This window comes from Ascaphus truei, chromosome 2 (genome assembly GCF_040206685.1).
Source record: "Ascaphus truei isolate aAscTru1 chromosome 2, aAscTru1.hap1, whole genome shotgun sequence".
NCBI lineage: Eukaryota > Metazoa > Chordata > Amphibia > Anura > Ascaphidae > Ascaphus > Ascaphus truei.
Window position 1 is genome coordinate 417,921,955 of NC_134484.1, and position 24,282 is coordinate 417,946,236.

General features: G+C 41.4%; 1 protein-coding gene across 7 annotated transcripts in view; it reads left to right on the forward strand.

Moving 5' to 3' along the window:
* ARMC3 (armadillo repeat containing 3) overlaps positions 1–24,068 on the forward strand; it is a 103,949-nt gene extending 79,881 nt beyond the window's left edge. For 6 of the 7 annotated variants that reach the window (XM_075587566.1, XM_075587565.1, XM_075587562.1 and 3 more), the window contains 3 exons: positions 10,486–10,692; positions 21,779–21,941; positions 23,727–24,068. In XM_075587566.1, the coding sequence (XP_075443681.1) occupies positions 10,486–10,692; positions 21,779–21,941; positions 23,727–23,936 (580 nt within the window). In that variant the 3' untranslated portion in view covers positions 23,937–24,068. Of the gene's footprint in view, positions 1–10,485; positions 10,693–19,020; positions 19,859–21,778; positions 21,942–23,726 lie in introns of those variants that run through there. The other variant, XM_075587568.1, reaches the window with a different exon arrangement.
* The last annotated feature ends 214 nt before the right edge of the window (positions 24,069–24,282 follow it).

Sequence of the window (24,282 nt, forward strand, 5' to 3'; positions counted from 1 at the left end):
GACAGAATGATAGAGACGTTTAAGGATCAGGGGTATGAAGAGAAGAGATAACAATGTAATTTAAAAGTATGTGGGTTAACAAGAAGACCACTTCTCACACACAACAAGAAAGATGTTTAGATTCAAAGTAGAATACCATATGTATCCCCATTCTGCGGAATGTCAAACCAGATGAGACAGATTATCTGTTCAGATTGGCAGATTCTGGAGGAGGATGTGTCTATTAAAGCGGCAGTTCAGTCTTTTTTTTTTTATTAATTTTTTTTACTTCAATAGTTTCATGTGTGCAATCTCTAATTACCTAAAGAACTGTATAGCTGCAGGTCAATTCGTTCTCCATGTATTGATCGGCAAAATTTGGTGACATAATTAGTGAAGGGATCTGTTTTTCTTCTGCTTCAATCTCTCAGTGGAAGCTCATGAATATTCATGAGCACTCCTGCATTGACATGTGCTAGAGGGAGGGCAGGGCTGACAAAGGGGTGTGCCAGGGCTTGTGACAGGACATGAAGGGGCAGTGCCTTAGCAAATGGCTGTTAAAATAGAATACAAGAAAATTGGTCTTTCAACGTTGTTTTATTTAAAACAGAAAATGCTAAAAGTATTTTTTCTTACTACAGAACTGATTTATTAAAAAAAACACACATGCAGGATATTGACTGAACTGCAGCTTTAAACATTTTTCCAGGGATCTCATACAAACTAGCAAAAAATGTGAGAGATATTGGTGATGGCCGATATAGTTAGTGTTAAGAAACAGACACAACTCACTGTGAAAAGTGGTACAGTATCTTTTCATACCTTCTCTTATAATATATATTTTTTGACATGACAAAGGGGATACCCCGAAATGTTGTATTGTCCGTTTCATTGCCTGCTTTTGGCTGCCCAATAAATATATGTTGAATGAATATCAGAAAATTCTGATTCAGTGATGTAAATAAGTACGAAGGAGATTTTTATATTTGGATTTGGAGCAGCGAGTCCTGCTCCCGCTTCTGACCAAACACCGTGAAAATCAACAAAGGACTTACAGAAGTGTGAAGGGTGAGTAGAGTTGCACCTGAACATTTTTTTAATTTATGGGGAGGAGGAGAGAGAGTGAAATTGGGTCACACAGAGTGTTAAAAAGGACTGTCGTGATAATATCATGAGATATTATGGGCCGATTCACTAAGCAGTGAGCTTTTGTGCCTGATTTGGACATTTTTAATCCCACAATAAAAAATGAAGCCAGACGTGGGATTCAGTAAGAAGTGAAGGGCATTTGAGTAGGTGCGGGAAAAAACATGCCCGATCGTGCAATCTGTTTTTTTTCCCCCTACTATCGTGCTTAAAAATCTAAAGCGCGATAGCTGATTGGGGAAAAAAAGCAGCCTGTAAGAGCTGCATGGAGACGCTGCTTTTGATTGGTGTTTGCTTTTTAATGTTGAATTATTTTTTGACTTTTGATTTGGAATGATGCAGTTTATTTAGATATTTATTTTATTTATTCATGGTTTTGTTTAGGTATTTTAATTGTTTATTTTGGTCTTTATTTTGGATTGGATTAATTGATCGGTGGTTATTTTGTTTGATTTACTTCTTTATTTGTTTTTAGTTTGAGATTGTTTTGAATGTATTGGATCTTGGTTGTGATTGTTTTTTTTATGTTGACCATTGACTGGCATAGTGTTAAATCATGCCCATATTATATGGGTATGATGTTCCCACCGTGCCATTCAATTGTTAGATTGGCATTAGTAATATGTTAATTTAGCAATATAATGTTGTTTTATTTGGACCTGTTTTTTTTATTCCTTCATCATTTCATGCTATAGTGGTAAATCAGGCACATATTATATGGGCATGATGTACCCACTGTACCAATGAACGGATGAAGGGTGGATATAGTTGCCTGTGGAGGGTGGTTAGGCCTTCTGGGTGGGTAGTGGGAGAGGGTGGGTTAACCCCTTAATTACTAAAGCGATTACTAACCGCTATGGTGATCAAGGGGTTAGGGGACATTAGATTGTATTTTTTATTGTACTGCATTGTTTGTGGCAACGGAGGAGATGGACGGTGATGAATATGAGGACGGCCTTCATCGTGGCAGCCTGGCAGGGATGAGTGCAAGTTTTATTTATTTTATTTCTGCAGCTTAATGTTTTATTTATAATGGACAAATGCACTATCATCCATATCTGGATAATAGTAATTTTGACCATTATTGTTTTGGCAACACAATTGGTACCGCAGGCCTGCGGGGACCCTGGACTCCTGCGAGGATCACCTGAGGACCCCAGACTCCCGGGGGGATCACCCAGGGACACCCGCCGGCCTGTTGTATTAATGGTGTGGTGAAAAAAATGTAAACAATGATTTTTTTTCATGGCTCCATTTCTTTTGTGCCAGCCTTTAGCTGGTGCAAAAATATGGCGTGCTTTTAAAGTACGATTCACTTATCACTGCTTAGTGAATCGCACCGACTGGCAAAAAACAGCGCGTTTTTTGCCAGATCGGACGTATTGTTTTCCTTTGGATGAAAAAATGCCTTTTACGGCCAATAAAGTACTGTTATTATTGCTTAGTGAATCGCGCAGCAGGCAGTATCGGTCTTAAAAGGCATTCATCGTACTTAAAAGCAGTTACCACTGCTTAGTGAATTGCCCCCTATGTATTTTCCTCAATCTAGTACTTCAGGGGTTATTGGGGTTACTGTTTGTCTTAAAATACAATATATTGGGTTTATGACAAGCCAAGACCCTTCCTGGGTCGGTGCTGATCTACAGAGAGGGGGCTTAATTGGAGGGCTATCACTAAAAGTGAAATATATGTTGTTTAGATGACCATAAATGATAGCCAGATACAAGGCTGTCGCCTCAAAGGAAACTAACATTCCTGAGGATACCCCTTGTTCATCACAGAGAGGTGTAACACACAGGTCACGCCTTAGTTGGAGGACTTTATCAGAAATGAGAATATCATGTGGCATCATCTACTCTGCATGATAGCTGGTACATATCTGTCACCGTTGCAGTTCTATAAATCAAACCATACCACACACTTAACGGTTAAGAGGAGTCAAGGACAGATATCTGTTTCTCCTGCGAAAATAGATGTTAGGCTGTCAAATTTTAGGTGCATGCGTGCTTGTCGAGAGCACGGACGCAACTGTGAAGATGGTTTCTGTCTAAGTATTAGAGAAATTAAGTTATGAGTTTTTATATATTGAGTCAAGATTTTAAACGCTTTTTTAGAGCAGGGTTGTAAAACCATCAACCTAGCAGCTGATTTACAACAGTGGTGGGCTTATTTGGTTTTCAATGGTAGAAGAATGGTATATAGGGCTTGTTCAACTGAGGTGTGTTTATGATCAAACATGTGAATTTTTATATTTCTATGCCAGTGACATCTCTGGGGGAAAACCTAAGACATATCATAACATACTTTATAGGGATTTCTGTTTTATGTTTTATCCTGTTATTTTAAGAAACTGTTTTGCATTTATTGTAACTGTATGTTCTGGTAATCCCTTTTCTGTAATCTAAGCACTCTATTTTTATATATTTTCAACAATTCTTTAATTATTCATGCTTTGGGGCTTTGAATGAACTGTTGCACACTTTTGTAGAGAGTATTTACATTTTCGGACATATTTTGGTACAACCGATTTTTGTGTGTTAAATGCATAGTTTTTCTATATTAAACAGGGACATGAAACCCTGGCAGATATATATGGCAGATATATATTAATTACATATTTTGCATACTTCGTGCGTGGTGGAAGCGGATAGATATGATTGCAATTGAGTAAGGGTTTAATATTACCTTGCAGAGTTGGCTAGAGTAGCCGTGTATATTAACCCTGGTTACTTATCTAAATCATGTGCTCACTTGTGTGCTGTTCGTGACAGATTGTATATGGAGATGGGTTGAGAGGAGATATTGTTCATTTGAGGGACCTTTGCGAAGGTGAAAAGTGGGCCAGCTTGAGAGCTGTGTATTATCCCACGTCCCGTATGCATGTCACGTGCTCATAGGTGTGCTGTACGTGACAAGGACATATTAAAAGAGAGAGACACGGAAGCCAGAGAGAAGAGGCATGTCAATAGAAAAATGTAACCTTTCTTTGGGTAGAAAATGAAGGAAACATAAGAGGATAGAATTGAGAGGGGGAGAGGGGGATGAAATGAAAAAAAAAAAAAGTGGCAGAAGACAGGGGAAGATATGGGGAAAAAGGAGAGGAAAGCGCGGGGTGCGTAGGGAGATGGGATGATGCTAGAGCAGTAAAGAGAGGCAGAGAAAGGAGACATCAGAAGGAGAGAGTGTCATGTTGGCTGTTTGCACTATATACTACAGAGAAGAGGTGGGAAATACAAAGGAGGTCTGGAGTGATAGAAAAAAGGGATGGATAGAGAGAAGGTCGGTTTCTTTTTTCTTTTCTATGTATGTCTTATGTGGAGTTGGGCCTATCTCCTATACAGTATATTATAAATGTCAAGGACAGGTGTAAATTGTATCTTCGGAAGGAGGAGATATTGCTGAAGGAAAAAGGGTAGAAACTAAAAGATCACAACCAGATACGAAGCACTTTCAAGATCGAAAGCCAAGTATAGACAGAGAATTGGAGGCAGCAGCCATGGGTATCAATTATACTATGTGTGTTGTATAACCAAAAGCGGTATTAGTAACAAATGTATCAATATAAGATATGATCAATGCTGTACTGTGAAAGTTGACACTACTGTATGTATCTATGTGATCGGAATAAATAAAGGTTTTTAAAAAAAAAAGAGAGATAGGTCGGACACAGAGAGAACAAGACAAGATGGGTACTGGGATAGAGAATGATAGAAATAAAGTAAGAGTCGGAGAGAAATAAAGGAAGTTTAGGATGAGAGTGAGGAAAGGGTGCAGAGCAGGGGGAGGGGGTGACCTTACTTTCTAGGTATCACTAGAATCTACATTATAAGCCCAAAACTGCAAATAAGTATCCTGGCTACTGATAAAATGTGTCATGGCTTGAACACTATTGGTTGCAAACACCCACTGCAATTAAGGATGAGATAAATTCAGACTATATCTCACTGGAGCACAGTTATAATTTTTCTTCTATTTTTTCATGAACCACACAAGAGTCTAAAGCATATGTAATATGGCTCGCTGTTCTCTTGGCAGATGTTTTTACTTTTCACTAATTAATAGAAAACATGCACAGATTAAAATCGTGTACAGTTTTATAGAGGATTCAGAAATCCCTTGCTGAAAGACAAATGTTCCATGGGGATATGTCAGGCTATTTGTTTAATAAATTAACGAAACATCTAATGCAAAGCAGATGTGTTTTCTAACAGAAATAGTTGCTTTCATGAATTTTAGGGCAACACAGTTTGTATGATTCAGGGAGTTCACTTCCAGTGAGGTGCAGTGACATCTACTGTTTATTAAAAACACGCATCATGTCCTAAGGTGATAAAATTTTTAGTCTAAGGGCTGTTATATAGAGCATGCGGCCGCGCGTTCCTATGCGAACGCGCGTGCACGTGCCGCATGCTTTTCCTGTCTATAGAGCCGGGAGCTGCAGGTAATGTATGTGTGTGTGTGTGTGTGTGTGTGTGTGTGTGTGTGTGTTTGTATGTGTGAGTATATGTGTGTGTGTATGTGTGTGTATGTGTGAGTATATGTGTGTGCATGGGTTGTGTGAGTGAAAGGAAGTCCTAAAAGCTTTTTTAAAGAAAAAAAAAGTTTAATAAATATTTTTTTTTTTAGTTCTGCAATCATTGACTGACACACACACACACACACACACACACACACACACACACACACACACACACACACACACACACACACACACACACACACACACACACACACACACACACACACACACACACACACTTGAGCGCAGGCAGCGGCGCAAAAAGATGATTTTCCTCATCTTCGCCGCTGTCTGTCGGCTCCCCTCTCCCTGCCGTGCGCGGCCCTTGTATAGAAAGGCTGACTTATGTCAGCCAACTAAAATTCCGCGCGCGCGCCCGGCGTAGCACGCGCCCGGCACTATAGAACGTGCCTAAGAGATGTTCTTCTATTTTCTGTTGCCTGCTATTCTACAGTAACATCCTGCAAATTGTCCTAACCCGTGTTTCATAAAACCCCTTACCCCAAAACCCCAAAACAATTACAATGAGATAAGAGTTGTCTTACACATATCTCTCCCCCTGTAATTATAGTGCAATTATTTGGTATAATTCCTCTAACACCAAATCAACTGGTTTTAGATAGCTTTATGTACAGTACTAAACATTTTTATTTTTGCGTAGGGTTATATGGCACCTTTTTCCATTTAGATCTGTCTTACTGTGTGAGATGTATTGTGTTTTGTTGAGCTCCTTCTTTCTTTGCATATTTTTTACACAAAGAAAAACATTCCATTTGCATATTTATGCTTTCCCATTTATATTGCATTTTTGCCTGTCAAATTGCAATAACAAGATCTTTAATCCAATGAATGCCAGACACACAAGCAGTACATTTAGATTCCCATAACACAATATAGAAAAACTAACATTTTGAAGTTGCGGACTGCCAATTTAGCTTTTTAATTAAAATATTTGCTACTTTTAAAAACATTTTGTTTATGCTTTTTCAAAGGCGTTTAATTGTGGGACAAAATTGCAGTACACTCTGGGTAGCTGCAGAAATGTAGATAAACAAAGCTGATCCTACTGTATATTCAATTTCAGCAAATATAGGTAGGAAAAGACTCACAATTCCAATTGTGTCACTTCCCACGGGTGCACGTGAATTCAGGACAGCAACTGGAGCCTATGCAAAAGGTAATATTTATTTATAATCCATGGTCAGCATTTCTGTCCCTCCATTGTCCTCTTGACAAAGGTCCATTGAGGGGCTGAAACGTTGGCCCTGGATTTTAAGTAAATATTAACCTTTGCATAGCCCACGTAAGTGCTGTCTCTTGTTCTACATATATTACATTCCAGCAACATTCCTCTCTAGTTTGTCAGACAGAAGTCTTATTATATCACCCACTGGAGTAAATTCTAACCTACGGGACAACCCTTTATAATATGTTTACTATACTGTTATTATTACCCTCGCTGCATTTGTCTGATCAATATTGAGGATGTGGCATTTGTACTCTCGGTTAATACACCTTGATAAAGGGCACACAGCCCGAAACGCGTTGGTGTGGTGCTTTTTCTTGCTATCTGGGGGTGATGTTTGATCCCTTAATGGAATAAACCCTTTTTATTGTACTTGTGAGCCTCCTCCTGTTTTATGGCAGTGCACTGCCTTTTTCCTGCTTTTTCTACTCTCTTGTTCGTTAGACAGAAGTCTTATTATATCACCCACTGGAGTAAATTCTAACCTACGGGACAACCCTTTATATGTTTACTATACTGTTATTATTACCCTCGCTGCATTTGTCTGATCAATATTGAGGATGTGGCATTTGTACTCTCAGCAGCATCATACAGGCACATAGCTCATTTCACTCCACGGTAGTTCAAGTGTTGTGTGTCTGGAGGGTTTAGCATTGCTCCCCTGTGCACCTGCAACATGACTGGAAGTAGGAAAGATGGGGCTAATAAAGGTGGTAATTTGTCAATTGTCTGCAACTAAGGGTGGGCACATTTTTGTTTTGAAGATTGCAGGAACTCAATTGGTGTTGGTTTTGAATTTCCGATAAATTTTTTATGAAAAAGCCCCTCAACATAAGTAGCGTTTTATTTGACATTTTTTAACAAACTTTTTTCTTCACCCAGTTAATTACAAAAACTACAAAATTTTTGATATGTTAATTGCCGCAAAAACTACTATAATAGAATTCTAAAAACGGGATGCTATGTAGACAAGGATTCCATTGCACTATCCAGATAACTGGAATGTGTTTTCTACTGATTTGGAATATAATCTTTGAGTTCATCGTTGGTTGCACTGACTAACCAGAAAGTGTTTTTTTAAATAGATAATAGATCTTGTTGCTTTTACAAATAAGTACAAATGTCATGTATTTATCCCCATGATTACTCTCATGATTCCCGCACATGTCATTTATTGGCTCCCAAAGGAGCAGTTCCTACCCCCAAAAAAGGAACGAGGTGCAGATGATCAAATCCCGTTTTATAATAAAAAATAGTTCGGTGTTTTGCTTTAAAATTAGAAAACATACACAAACGTAAACAAGCCGCATTCTCAATACCTCTGTGCAACAGCCTTCACAAAAAGGCTGTGATGAGGCATAAGCTCCCACAAGCTCCCACAAGCTCCCAAGAAGTAGAAAGCGATGCGCAACTAATGCTCATTTGTATGTCATTATACTGTGTGATTATGGATTAAGGCAGGTTTGGCAACCTGTCGAAGACATGTGAATATGCTCATAAATATTTTTATCAGTGGTGTTACAGCCTACACATTTATAACCAGACATATATCCGGATTGCCACACAATAGTGAAATGAATCAATAGAAGGGGGGGAGGGGGGGATGGGGACAACGAGGAGGGAGGGGGAGGGGGGAGGAGGAAGGAGGGGGGAGGAGGAGGGGGGAGGGGGGGAATGGGGACAACGAGGAGGGAGGGGGAGGAGGAGGGAGGAGGAGGAGGGGGGATGGGGACGACGAGGAGGGACAACGAGGAGGGGGGAGGAGGAGGAGGGAGGAGGAGTGAGTGAGGCGCCGGCAGCCCCACACGATCCGCCAGCAGCCCCACATGATCCGCCAGCAGCCCCACACGATCCACCAGCAGCCCCACACGATCCCCCAGCAGCCCCACACGATCCCCCAGCAGCCCCACACGATCCCCTAGCAGCCCCACACGACTCCCCAGCAGCCACAGCACTTCCCCCAGCAGCCCCACACGACTCCCACACAATCCCCCAGCAGCCGCACAGGACTCCCACACAATCCCCCAGCAGCCCCACACAATCCCCCAGCAGCCCCACACAATCCCCCAGCAGCCCCACACAATCCCCCAGCAGCCACAGCACTTCCCCCAGCAGCCCCACACGATCCCCCAGCAGCCCCACACGATCCCCAGCAGCCCCACAGGACTCCCCAGCAGCCCCACACGAACCCCCAGCAGCCCCACACGACCCCCCAGCAGCCACAGCACTTCCCCCAGCAGCCCCACACGACTCCCCAGCAACCCCACACGACTCCCCAGCAACCCCACACGACTCCCCAGCAACCCCACACGACTCCCCAGCAACCCCACACGACTCCCCAGCAACCCCACACGACTCCCCAGCAGCCTCACACAATCCCCCAGCAGCCCCACACGAGTCCCCAGCAGTCACAGCACTTCCCCCAGCAGCCCCACACGATTCCCCAGCAGCCCCACACGATTCCCCAGCAGCCCCACACGATCCCCCAGCAGCCCCACACGATCCCCCAGCAGCCCCACACGATCCCCCAGCAGCCCCACACGATCCCCAGCAGCCCCACACGATCCCCCAGCAGCCCCACACGATCCCCCAGCAGCCCCACACGAGTCCCCAGCAGTCACAGCACTTCCCCCAGCAGCCCCACACGATTCCCCAGCAGCCCCACACGATTCCCCAGCAGCCCCACACGATCCCCCAGCAGCCCCACACGATCCCCAGCAGCCCCACACGATTCCCCAGCAGCCCCACACGATTCCCCAGCAGCCCCACACGATCCCCCAGCAGCCCCACACGATCCCCCAGCAGCCCCACACGATCCCCAGCAGCCCCACACGACTCCCCAGCAGCCACAGCACTTCCCCCAGCAGCCCCACACGATCCCCCAGCAGCCCCACACGATCCCCCAGCAGCCCCACACGATCCCCCAGCAGCCCCCGCACTTCCCCCAGCAGCCCCCGCACTTCCCCCAGCATCCACAGCACTTCCCCCAGCAGCCCCACATGATGCCCCAGCAGCCCCACATGATGCCCCAGCAGCCCCACATGATCCCTGAGCAGCCCCACACGATCCCCGAGCAGCCCCCGCACTTCCCCCAGCAGCCCCCACACTTCCCACAGCAGCCCCACACGATCGTCCAGCATCCACAGCACTTCCCCCAGCAGCCCCACACGATCCCCCAGCAGCCCCACATGATCCCCTAGCTCTTCCCCCAGCAGCCCCACCACAATGCTCCAGCAGCCCCACCACGATTCCCCAGCAGCCCCACCACGATGCCCCAGCAGCCCCACCACGATGCCCCAGCACCACCAGAGGTGTGTGTGTGTGTGTGTGTGTGTGTGTGTGTGTGTGTGTGTGTGTGTGTGTGTGTGTGTGTGTGTGTGTGTGTGTGTGTGTGTGTTTGGGCTAAAATTATTATTATTTTTTTTTAAATATTCGGGGTCCATGCTCAAACCGCGTTATAAGTGGATCTGCGTTATAGCGGATCGCGCTATAATGGTGTTAAGCTGTATATACTATATTTATAATACTCTTTGAAAGTTGCAAAGCTTTTAATCAACTACAATCATTACTAAGTGCATAATATTATATGTTTCAGCAAAGGAAAGGGAAAGTTAAAGAAGGAGGAAGAGAAACCAAAGGAAGAAGATGAACCCCATCCGCCTAAAGTTGAAGCCGAAACTATTTCCGACAAGAAGCAGTGGCTACCACCATTTGACTCCGTTTTAAATGACTATATCACTGAGGCTTCCAAAACAATTCTTCCACTCTCGAATGTCAAACAGCAGGTTCTGGCACTGGCTCAGTAAGTAAAATGAGATGTGAGAATGAGACCAATAGAGACACACATACAGTTGTGCAGAGCCCTGTTCCTTATATACTTCCAAATACACTAACATATGCTTCACCTGGGGACAGATCTTAGATAGCTGGAAACTATGAAAAGTAATATGTAACATCTATTCCGATGATTTATTTGTTTATTTTGTCAGTTATCTCTTTCAATATCTCATTTGTGAGTTTGCCTAATTTGCATACGACGTTTGCACATCACACGGATTTACATAGCTTCAATTAAATTGCATAAAAATGTGCAGTTTTTGCATGGTTTGGACATGCGATAAAGACTTCATGGCAAGATGTGAATGCACTAGTCGCAGTTTAATGAACATGCCCTTAAAAGTGTACTCTGAGCAACTCTAGTTTCAAATACTATTGCAACACAAGTGAGCATTAGCTCCACAGCAACTGGTTAGCCAAATGCAATGTGTTACTACTGTAAGTATAGAACATGTATCAATACATTCCAAGAAAGAGGAGCAGAATTAGGGGTCCTTCCTGCTTACTCCCCCATCCCCAGAGATTCTTCACTGAATGGACAGAACACTATCTCAGGCCCCCCAATTGTATTAGAATTGCCTTTTGTAATGCCAGATCTGTTAGGAACAAGACAGCTGTTTTAACAGGCCTTATTGAATCATCAGACCTAACATGTATCACAGAGACTGGGCTAGATGAAAACGCAGCCTCCATTTTAGAAGCTGCTGTCCCAACAAATTATTCTGTGATTAGGAGCGATGGGTGGAGGTGTAGCAATCCATTTTAAAACAACTTTGAAACTTACGGCCCTCCCAGTGAGTCGTATTCAATCATTTTAGTGCATTGCTACCAATGTGAGGTTTAGAGTCCTCCTCATCTACCCCCCCTTGGAAATGGGAAGGTATTTTGGTAGAAAATTGGAGGCCTCGTTGCTGGACTAGTTCTGGAGCACCCCAGGCGGCTTATCTTGGGGGATTTCAATGCCTGTATTGATTTGAGTTCTGGTTACCACAAGCTCCCATCAGAGGGAGATTGTATCTCTGATATGCCTGATATCGTTTAAAAATCTGTGAGTGGAACTGACACACATTTTTTCCAAGATCTCAATTTTTTATTGGTCTCACTATTGTGTGTCTTTTATCTTTTTCATATTCTATTTGTGAAATTCTGCACTCACCCCATCTGGGGAACAATCAAGCACTACAAAGACCAGTGAACGGTTTCATGAGGTTTTTTTTAGCTGCTTTACAATTATTTTTCACTTTATTCACATTACAAAACTGGTGGTGGTTATTAATCATTTATTATTATTCACGTTCATTCACCATGTATGTTGATATAATTGTGCTATAATTGATCACTTGATTCACTTATATTTTTGTATTTTGTTACACCAATTCAATGATACGCCCTTTACTCTGTTGCTCGACTGCTACAACTCAGACTCTCATTCTCTCCCGTCTCGATTACTACAACCTCCTGCTGTCCGGCCTTCCTGCCTCTCACCTGTCTCCCCTACAATCTATCCTAAACGCTGCTGCCAGAATCGCTCTACTCTTTTTCCTAAATCTGTCTCAGTGTCTCCCCTCCTGAAATCACTCTCCTGGCTTCCTATCAAATCCTGCATCTCACACTCAATTCTCCTCCTCACTTTTAAAGCTTTACACTCTTCTGCCCCTCCTTACATCTCAGCCCTAATTTCTCGCTATACACCATCCCGACTCTTGTGTTCTGCTCAAGGATGTCTTCTCTCTACCCCCTTTGTATCTAAAGCCCTCTCCCGCCTTAAACCTTTCTCACTGACTGCCCCACACATCTGGAATGCCCTTCCCCTCAATACCAGACTAGCACCCTCTCTATCCACCTTTAAGACCCACATTAAGACACACTTGCTTAAGAAGCATATGAATAGCACCGTGGCAAATACTATACACATGATACATAAAGCTTGGCCCCCTGCAGACACACTTAGCCGAGTTCCCTCCTACTGTCTCTGTACGTTTTCCTACCTACCAATGAGATTGTAAGCTCTCCGGAGCAGGGACTCCTTTTCCGAAATGTCACTTTTATGTCTGAAGCACTTATTCCCATGACCTGTTATTTGTATTATTTGTTATTTATATGATAGTCACGTGTATTACTGCTGTGAAGCGCTATGTACATTAATGGCGCTATATAAATAGACATAAATACATACCAACCATTCATGCCACTTGCACTTGAATATTTATACCATTTAATCAGGATATATAGAGCGCCCAATTACAATTTTTCAAAATATTGATTGCCTGCGTGGATCCTAGTGCTTTTGTCAATTACTACAATAGAGATTTGGGGGCCACAATGGATACTATCGCTCCTCTTCGCATACAACCCCTCACCTAGCACCATCACATCCTTTGGTTTGACCGTTGTATTAGGGAATTGAAGAAGAAGGGTCGCAAGCTTGAATGGTGCTGGTGGAGGTCTCGCATGGATAAGGACGAGCTGAAACTGATTGACAATATCACAAAATACCATTCAACAATTACTATTAAGAAGCAAGAGTTTCTGTCACTTGAGATCATGGCAGTGAACAATGAGACGAGCTCAGCTCTTCCGCACCGTGGAGAGGATCTGCAAACCAGCATGTCAGCAATCTAGTGAAACCTTTTCACAGTCCCATTGTGATAATTTTGCTCTCTTCTGCTCTGATAAAGTAACATCCATCCGGGCTGGGGTCCCGACTGTGCTATCTAATAAGTGTCAGGGTTCCAGGCATGAAAATGCAGGTTCTTTGGCTTTATGGACCAGGTTGGACCATCTGGATGTAGAATACATTATGCAAACAATCCAGGGGATGCATCCCACTACCTTTGATTTGGACCGAGTCCCAACACGGCTTCTCTTAGCCTGTGTTGATATAGAGTAATCGGCCCAGTATAATAAAATACTCCTGTGCTCTGTGCTCTTTGCAGAGAGGAATATTTCCAGAACGGCGTAAAGAAGCAGTCATCAGACCTCTTCTACAAAAGCCTTTGTTAGACCCGGATTGCATGGCTAATTACAGGCCTGTATCAAACCTTGCTTTCCTAGGGAAGGTTATTGAGAAAGTGGTGGCAACCCAACTGTAAACCTGTCTATCAAACCATGATATTTATGACTCATTGCAGTCAGGATTCAGAAGATGGCATAGTATTTAAACAGCTCTGGTTTGTGTGCTAAGTAATCTCCTGGTGACGAAAGACAGAGGTGACTGTTCAATCTAAGTACTCCTTAACCTCTCTGCAACATTTGATACCGTGGACCATGGAATCTTAATGGAGTGCTTGAAGGATTTCTGTGGACTGGGTGGCACAGTTATCAGCTCGTTCAGATATTTTCTCACTGGCAGGTCACAGAGAGTATCTTCACCAATGGCTCGGTTATGTGGAGTGCCACAGGGTTTCCTCCTATCTCCTATGGTCTCTTTTCTCTAATTTTCATCCATGGTGGTCACACAGGAGATCTATGTGGGTTCTCAATCTTTTCAGTTTACTTCCAAGATAAAAAAAAAAAATGTAAAATATAATTTTCATTTTTTGTATTTTTTCAAATTATTTTTCTCAACTTTATCAATATTATTATTGTATGATGTTGCATTTTTTATTACTATTGTAGGCATAGACCACATTTGTTACCTATTGTCTGGTTATGTTTCTTTTTCAAGACTGACTATACTGTTACTTTTAGAGTCAATTGAATGGAATATGAGAGTATTATAGGAATAGTAGAAGCAGCTTGTATGATCACTCCTGACGAAGCAAGAGCGAAACGCGTTGAGTGGAGGTCTGCCCTAGACAGAGAATGGAGAACAGATGGCTAACAGACAGAAGCAAGTATCGTGAGATGTTTACCAGAACATCACGTGACACAGAAGTACGAGTCCCATGCCACGGCAGTGCACTTCATCTGGCGTTCACTCTGAGTGTCTGTACTCCCAATGCACTTGTTCTTTGGATACATTGTGAGTGCAATGTGAATTTTTAACCTTTTTATATTGATACATTAAACTATATTACGAAATTGTGCTGTTTTTCGCTTCCCTCCTCAGGATAACATTGGAGCGAGTGGAGTTCAAAGTCAGGGGAACAGATGAGATGTCCAGAAACCGATTTATTTTCCATACACGCCTTTACCAAGAAATTATTTTGAGACTTCCTTTTCTTCTTTTTTATCTTGCGCTATAGGGTAAACTTTTGTTTCGTATCTCCTATGTTGTTCATGGTGTACATGCTGCCACCAGGTGACGTAATCAGATGGCATGGCCTGGGTTATTACTGCTATGCAGATGGCTCTCTACTTTTCAACCAGGTACTAAGGACCCATTATCAGTCATCAATAGATTTTTATCTGAGCTCCTAGAGTGGATGAGTGCCAGATGTGTGAGGTTGAATCCTTGATAACACAGAAGTGCTCATGGTGGATGCTCACCGCCAGAAGACAACAAGATAGCAGCTAGGTCAACCAACTGGCCTAAACTCAGCCGGTGTGTGAAATCTTAGTGTTGTCCTTGACAGTGACCCTTAAACATCAGTTTTCAGCTGTGATCAGGTCTTCATTTTTCCACCTAACTAACATAACCAGGATTAAACACTTGATCTCACCTCTCCCCTCCCTCCCCCACTCCCCCCCCCCCCGAAGATCTTACTTCGCTTGTCTATGTCTTTGTGTCTCTACGCCTGGACTACTGCAATGCATTCAACCTAGGAATTATAGAAATAGAGATGTGCCGCCGGCAGCTGGTGCAGAATGCTGCAGCAAGGTTGTTAACTAACCAGACCTGTTCTTGCCACATGAAACCTGCTGATGAAGGACTCCTAACAGTTGCCAGAATCTCCTTGACTTCTTTTGGGACCCGAGCTTTTAGATATGCTGCTCCTAGTCTCTGGAACAGTCTACCTCGTACAGTTCGAGAGGCTCCCTCTCTGGAAATTTATTTTATAAAAAGCTCAATACCTACAGTACCTGTTTACCCAGGCATTTCATTAATTAACCACAAATTGTCTGGCATTTAATAGCTAAAGTAGTGTCCCATCCTGTATTTTACCTTTCCTTGTGTTTGGTCTCTTTTATAACCTTAAATGTTTTCTTCTTTTTTCCTTTTAATAACTGTTAAGTGCTAAGTGCTTTCAGTCCAATTGGGAGAAATGTGCTATATAAATAAAGTTCTTATTATTATTAAGACAAACTCTGGCTAGTAAGCCACATTTAATGAATCCTTGTTTCATATTATCTTACAGCATATTAGCGGTTCCATAGGATGTTAGATTGCTGCCATTGTTCACTGAGTATTAACATATGCTTGTGTTATACATCACATGTTTGAAGTGATGCTCTGCTAGAAGATGTTTCAGTAGGTGTTTCCTATGTGTTCAGTGTACACGTGTGCCTTATAGTGATAATAGCAAATTTACAATAAAATAGTTCAACAATCAGTGATTAGGATAAAGCAATAAATTATTTCAGTGAAAGAAGTGAACTTTGAAAAAAGTGAATATTTAGATCTAAGTGAATTGTGCATACAAATATAATTCCCCGACTCAAACCGAACAAAAAAAGGAACCGTCTCTCAGGTTCTTTTTCACATTTACCCTCAAGAGAAGGGGAGCGTGGAATACAGGCATACCCCGGTTTAAGGATACTCACTTTAAGTACACTCGCGAGTAAGGACATGTCACCCAATAGGCAAATGGCAGCTCACGCATGCGCCTGTCAGCACGTCCTGAACAGCAATACCGGCTCCCTACCTGTACCGATCTGTGCACAAGTGGGGAGACTATAGAACCTGTTACAAATGCGTTATTTACATCAGTTATGCACGTATATGACGATTGCAGTACAGTATATGCATCGATAAGTGGGAAAAGGTAGTGCTTCACTTTAAGTACATTTTCGCTTTACATACATGCTCCGGTCCCATTGCGTACGTTAATGCGGGGTATGCCTGTACTGGGGAAAAAAGAAAAAAGGGTGTCTGCCCCGAGCACGCGCATTTTAAGTGAAACTTCTTTGTCTTTTGTCACACAAATTGTATTTGTGAGGGTGATGTTTTTAATTAAAAATCAAAACACAATTTCAGTGACAAAATACAAAGAAGTGTGACTTAGAACGCACGAGCACGGCACTAATATATTTATACTAACTGTGAATTCCTCGTGTGTGTGTGTGACTGCGTGCGCGACTCTGCGTGCATGTGTGACTGCGTTTGTGCGTGAGTCTGTGACTTTGTGTGTGTGACTGTGTGTGTGTGTCACTGTGTTTGTGTCAGTGTGTGTGTCACTGTGTGTGTGTTACTGCGTGTGTGACTGGTTGTGTGTGTGTGTCACTGTGTGTCACTGTGTGTGTGTGTGTCAGCACCGGGATCTTGGGGGACGCGGCTCTCTCCCTGCCCTGTGTTCCCGGCTCCTCTCCTCCCCCTCAGTCAGTGGTGCGCATGCGCAGAGGCCCGCGGCCACGCGCAGAGGCCCTCTGCCATTAGTGCGCATGTATGCTTGAAGAGGGGGGGGATCGCCAAATGTACTTGGTGGACAAGGGCGATACAGTGCATGCGTGGTGGGGCCAGCAAGCTCCTCTTCTGCGCATGCGCGACGGGCGTGCGCTTAGGAGCGTGACGTAACCCACATTACAGTTTTTTGTTACAAGATAAGGATTTTTTCCCATGAAAACTCTGTACAGTAAGTGCCACTTCAGTATAGAGCAGCTTCTTGTAATTTCACATGTACAATTAATATTTAATAAAGTATGCCATTTTACAAGCGGTTTAAATGTAATGCTACATTTCTTGTTGTAACGCAAAACTGAATATCCCAATACACTGCCAACTACTTAATATTTCCTCTTGGAGAGAAGTACACAGACAAAACTAACATGGAATTCATTGATAGGTTAGTACTGTGAGTACTGTGAGTTTGAGAGCAGAAGAAACGGACACCACACAGAATTACAATTTTTCAGGCATCGTAAAATTCCGCAAAGTTGAATTTATTTAATGTTTCTTTCTTTTAAGCAAATAAGGCTACAGGGGGATGTTAGCGTGCATGGTGATACCCAATATCATTATAAAGAACAGTATGTTCATTTATTAAGCCTAGCAAGTTATTCAGAAAATGTATAAAATGTTTTTAATACATTTGACACCTATTAGATATAGTAGAGTTGCTTGTATAAATTATGTTTGGTTAAGATAGAAACTAAAACATATTAACATATGTGCTGCAAAACATATTCCACTTTCAACTGCTACTAGATCTACATTTTAACACTTCATATACAGTATTTACAGTCAGGTGCTTATTATTCTGAGAAAAAAAAAGTAAAAACTAATTCAAATGGTTTTACCTTAAAAACAAATCTATGTTATGGCACACAGGACATACTCTAAATTGTTTTGTTTTAATGGTAGTACCCACCAACTCAGAGTGTAATGCATAGCCCAATAGTCAGATATCCATAATTAGCATATTGTCTATGTGAACCTGTTTTTAATGTAGATCCGTGCTGGGTACCTATACTATGTGTTAAACATTATTGCGTTTGTCATGATGCTGTGAAAGATTCACTTGCTTTACTCCCACTTATCACAAAGCAATGGTAGCTGTACCCTATGTGGCAACCAGTTAGTTAAACATATTAATGAGAGCTGAAAACAAAAAAGGCCTCAGAAGGATAAGATAAAACAGTGGGGCAATGAACCAAAGCCAGGACAAGCTCTGACACGCTGCACTTTTTCCTACTTGCTGGCAGGTCAGATTTAAGAGATGTGTTAACTGTAATTAGATTTGACACATATTACTCAAGTTAATTGAAAACCTCTCCTGTCCTGTCCCAGCAGAGTTGTTGATGCTTATGTAATGGGAACGAATTGCGGTTCAGAAATATAATGATCATTACAATATTAGTGACATATTGCTATTATTGACAATCCCCAAATCAAAAACGGATATGCACGAGGGCAAAACAGGAGAAAAATACCTCAATGCACTGGCACTAAAATCCCAAATTGGTTTTAGACATAGGATGGAGGAAAACACACTGTAGACAATGCCGTGAAATATGTAAAGAATGCACAGCAAATAGAAATGCAAATGTCAATCAAAAGCTAAATGAGTTATATTTAAAGCTGCAGTTCAGTCAATATCCTGCATGTGTGGTTTTTTTTTAATAAATCAGTTCTGTACTGTGAGAAAATACTTGTAGTATTTTCTTTTTTTTTAAAAAACAACTTTGAAAGACAATTTTTTATGTATTCTAATGTAACGAGCATTTTTGTTTCTCCCTTCCTTTTCTGTAACAGGCTCTGGCACACCTCTTTGTGAGTCTTGCCCCCTCCACAGCCGTGCACGAGCATGGAGCACAAATGTATGAGTCATTGCCTGGTCACATGATCTTCCCCACAGAATTGTCAGAGCAGCAGCAGCAGCAGCAGCAGCAGAAAAAGAGAGTAGCTCAGAATTAATTAATTAAACCTTATTCCATTGCACGTGTGTAGTTAATGTTAAATATTAACAACTCATTTAAGATCAAATCGGTATACAGTATATCATACTGTAAACAATATGTATATTTAATTTTGTGTGTATGTGAATGTGTACAATTCAATGTGTGTGTTATTAAAATTAATAATGGCTTGTTCTTGTACAGTATAGCGCTGCTAGTTTTACATAGCACTTTACAGAGACATTTTGCAGGCACAGGGCCTTGCGGAGCTTAGGTGTGTATGTGTGTGTATGATATAGATATATATGCACACGCACGCATATACACGCACACATACACATGTGCACACGCACACATACGCATATGCACACACACGCACATATACATGCACACACGCACACATATACGAACATGCGCACACGCACACATACATGCGCACACACACACATACACGCACAAACATGCGCGCACGCACACATATACACCCAAACATAAATATGCGCACACATACATAGACATGCACACACAGTGTGTATGTATATGTGTGTATATATTTATGTTATTGCTTGACCTGAGGAAGAGAGGAAAACTCTTGAAAGCTTGTCCCATGACACAAATTCTTGGTCCAAATAAAAAAAGGTATCAACAAATACTGAAGAACTCATATATTCTGGTGTGTGTATGTATGTAATATATATGTGTGTGTGTGTGTGTGTGTGTGTGTATGTGTATATATATATATATATATATATATATATATATATATATATATACAGTGTTCGACAAACCTATACATTTGCACGCCCCGGGCGAGTGGATTTAACATCTTGGCGAGCTCCTATTGGCCCAGCAGCACACGTATGGTACCAGGTGGCGAGTAGATTTTTTTGTTCGGCGAGTAGATTTTTTGGTGATTTGTTGACCACTGTATGTATGTATGTGTGTGTATATATATATATATATATATATATATATATATATATATATATGTGTGTGTATATATATATATATATATATATATATATATATATATGTGTGTGTATATATATATATGTATATATGTGTGTGTGTGTATATATATATATGTGTATATATGTATATGTGTGTGTGTGTATATATATATATATATATATATGTATGTATGTATGGATATATAGCGAAGGTCAGCAGCCGGCAGAGGAGGGAGAGAAGGATGGCATCCTGCAGCGAAGCTCGGCAGCAACAGAGGACAGTAGCCGCCGGCGGAGGGAGAGAAGGACGGCATCCTGCAGCGAAGCTCGGCAGAGGAAAGCAGTTGGTGGCGGAGGGAGAAGAGGACCATGTTAATGGAGCAGGAGCGGGACAGGAGGGCGGTAGGGAGGAGTTACGCTGTGGCTGCAGCTTTAAGTGGCTTAGTGACTTTTGAAGTAAAAAAAAACCTCTTGGAATATCTTTGAAAAGATGGGAAGTAAATTCAGATATGTGTTTAGTGGTGATAACTGTCACTAGTCATAACAGGCCGTTATTTAAATAGCTGTTTTCAATCACTAACACTATTGATATTTATGAAAAACACTTTTAGGTTCTTAGGTTCACATTCAGAATCTAGATATCTGCAGTTTAGACGCAACAGGGTTGATGTAGCAAGCCCTAAATGTTCCGCAAGCAGAGGCTTTGTAAAAAATACCTGCGACTGGCAGCATCTACAGTATGTAACAGTCTTATTTGCGCCTCTTGAAAGTATGTCTGGGTTGCTCTGCGACAAATTGAGGGGTTTATGGAGTGGGAGGACCATCGGGCACAGTTTTATTTGCATGTTGGCGCAGATCTACGTATTAAGACATGTGCGACTTGCGTTACTTTTCTTGAAGGTGTTTTGTACTTATTTTATGTCACCTTAAAGGTGACGCAAGTCATGTTTGTGGGGCATAATGCAAGTGAAGTAGTATGCCTTGTCGCAGAAATGTGCCAAATTGAAACACCGTACTGTATAATTGCTGTTATTACATAGGATGGAAGTCACATTAATAAAATAATGCGTCAGCGCAGACATATTTACTTAATACATATGACCAGCATGTGGTGTTTCGGAGGTTGGAACAGACATCGGGAACCTGTTTGAGATGTGGATGCACTGTTTTGTCTCTTTATACAAAAGCTGGGCACATTTACATAAAGAGGAAAAGTGGATAGACGTTTTGTTTCTAAATATCAACGTAGAATTTTTTAAAAACATGGGATATGCAGTTTGGAAATACAAACCTTTTAAATCTACAGGCTAAGCATGTGTCTTTTAGTATTAACAGACTATCCACACTTGATCCCAACTTTGCGCACATAACCCTTGCTTCTAAACGACATAATCATTTTATTTGGGTAATTTCTACAGTCTTTAAGCTAAACTTGATTTCATCTTAAGCTATTATGTGGGCTTTTAATCTTACATAATATGCTGTTCAACAGACAAGATGCTTAAATGACTGCATACATTACCATTTTAATTCCTTTAATGATCTGAGCATAATTACAGCAATCACTCAGTGGCAGTTTACAAATAGCTGCTTTTGTCTTTCAATGATACTTGAAAAATGTCACAAAAATCTTAAAAGTGATCGATCTGTTTGCACATTTTTCAGGTTTGTTGCAGACAGGATGGGTGGAGCTATTGAACATGACAAACTGCACAAATTGAACTGGGAGCTTCACATAAGTGAACTTAAATATGAATTGAAGTCCAATGTAATACCAATTGGAAAAATCAAGAAAGGGATCTTCTATCATCGAGCATTGCTTTTTAAGGCATGTACTATTCACTTCACTGAGCAATAGTAGTTTGTTTTTTACCGTAAAAACGGCTCAATGTTTGTCTGCACATCATTTAACTGAGAAACCTTACAAATATGTGTACAGCACGGCTACAGATTCTATGCACATTAACGTGAATATACCTTTCATAGCTAAGTCATGTGGTGCGTGCTATACAGAGTCTGCTTAATAAAAATGGAATAACCCTTTTTGTCACTGGGCCATTCAACGCAAATGTAGGGTAGTTGTGTTGAGATTTGGATTACTTTTGCCATATGCACTTAATACTTTTTACTATAGTACTACAACTGTGCTACCAGTATTCCTTAACGTTTTCACAAGCAATTACACACTTCATATTGCACTGACTAGAGGCTCCATTATTTTTAATACCCTGCTTAATTTTTTACCCTTCTGTTAAAAGAAAACAGGAAAGCAGGGTCCACTGAACCTTGCTATTCATAGCACCAGGGCACCTACGGTTCCCGAGATGGTTACCTTTTTATGTACAGCTAAAATAAAAATCAAGGATGGCTGCCGGGGTTGTCCAATAGGAAGCTGAAATGTCATGCTCTAATGATATTACAGCTTCCTATTGGCCAGTGGGGATGAGGCTTGGATGGCCGCCATATTGATTTCCCAAAAGGGACCAGAAACTCAGGCATATATAAACAAATATATCAGGACAAGCCTAGCCATCTGGCCCTAATTTTATTCCTCTTAACTGGTTCTCTGGGGAAGTATCACAAATTCTGCACAAAATTCACTGCGATTGACAGAGATTTGGATGCTGTCTCACTGATTTTTAGCATCACTGTGATCTTTTGGACTTACATAGTCTTTATACTGTACTGCACCGACACACTTTATTCGAGCAAATACCCGGTATGTACCTGGCAGATACCTGGAATGCGCCACTCCTAACCTCTGACAAGCCCCGTTGCATTTGCCTTCCCAGCCTGGGTTCATGCCTGGCTGATGGGCGGCTGATCTGTTAAATGATAATGATTAGGATTTAATAGGCTGCAATGCTTTGCGTGTCTACCAGATGGCATAAATTCATGAATTGTAATGCAGTTTATATATATATACTGTGCAGTATTGCAGCCAGCGGGAATAAAATGCTTCAATCCCTGCTTGGAAAATAACTCAATGTACTCGGGCAGAAAACAGTCACAAACCTCAATACACCCGGGTATACCCGAATTCGTGGGACTAGCCAAGCTCGAATAAAGTGTGTCGCCAGTGTAGGTGAATGTTTTTTTTTTATGGTAACCAATATATTCTCCCCTCAAAAAATATACAAAATACATGTCAGTGGGTTATTCAATTGAAACTCCTATTGACCTCAATGATTAGTGCTCCGGTTTACTTCAATAGGAGGTTTTTCTGTGATAGTACCCCCATTAGCACTCTCAGTTTAGTGAATTAGCCCCAATATTTCTGTAGTGCTACATCATTGTTCAGAAAGTTGACATTCTTTATAATACATTTTTGAAAGGTCAAAGCCCTACCTGTTCAAATAAAATAATTGTGTTTTTTTTTTTCAATTTTATTTCCTCATTTTTATTACGGACACATAACCTGGAAGTCTCACAGATCTGAAAATCTCATGGAAATAATTCATGACTCTCCTGTTTAAACAAAGCAAATGTATTCCATTTGGAGGCTGAAACTTTTAAACGAAATGCATTGACTGCAAAGTGAAATGTATTGAAGTGTTTCATGTGGTGCAAATCTCTAAAGTGCATTTCCCCCTTAATATTCCCTGTTTTATAGGTTATTGCTGATAGAATTGGCATTGGTTGCTGTCTTACCCGTGGAGATTATGGACGGGCTTGGAATGAAGTCAAGTTAATTGATGAGTCAACACAAGGAGGGACTAAAGTTCTTCTTCCTCCTGAAACTTACGTTGTCGACCTTATGTATGAGCCAGGTCGCTTGATGAAGCATGCAAGTGTGGATGCAGATCACTACCAACATATCTAGTATAATTAGCATTGTAAATTTTATAAAAAGGAATCTGGTCAGATACAAGATATTTTATTTACATTACATTTGTTTGTCAACATACAAAACATAGTTTTGCAGTCTGTACAATAAACTCTAAAAATACTGAAAGTTATTGAAGTGTGTGTTTATAATGTAGCATATGGTCTTTATTTTATTATGTGACAAAAGTTGGTTATCCATGTTATTCAGCCACAGTGGCTTATTCTGTAAGCTGCGTTAGTTTGCAATATCAGTCTATGACATCTGGTAGCGGCCGTTCCGCCATGACTAAATGACCATTGGCTTTTAGCCGCTGCTCACCTCGACGCCGGGACACTCAGCC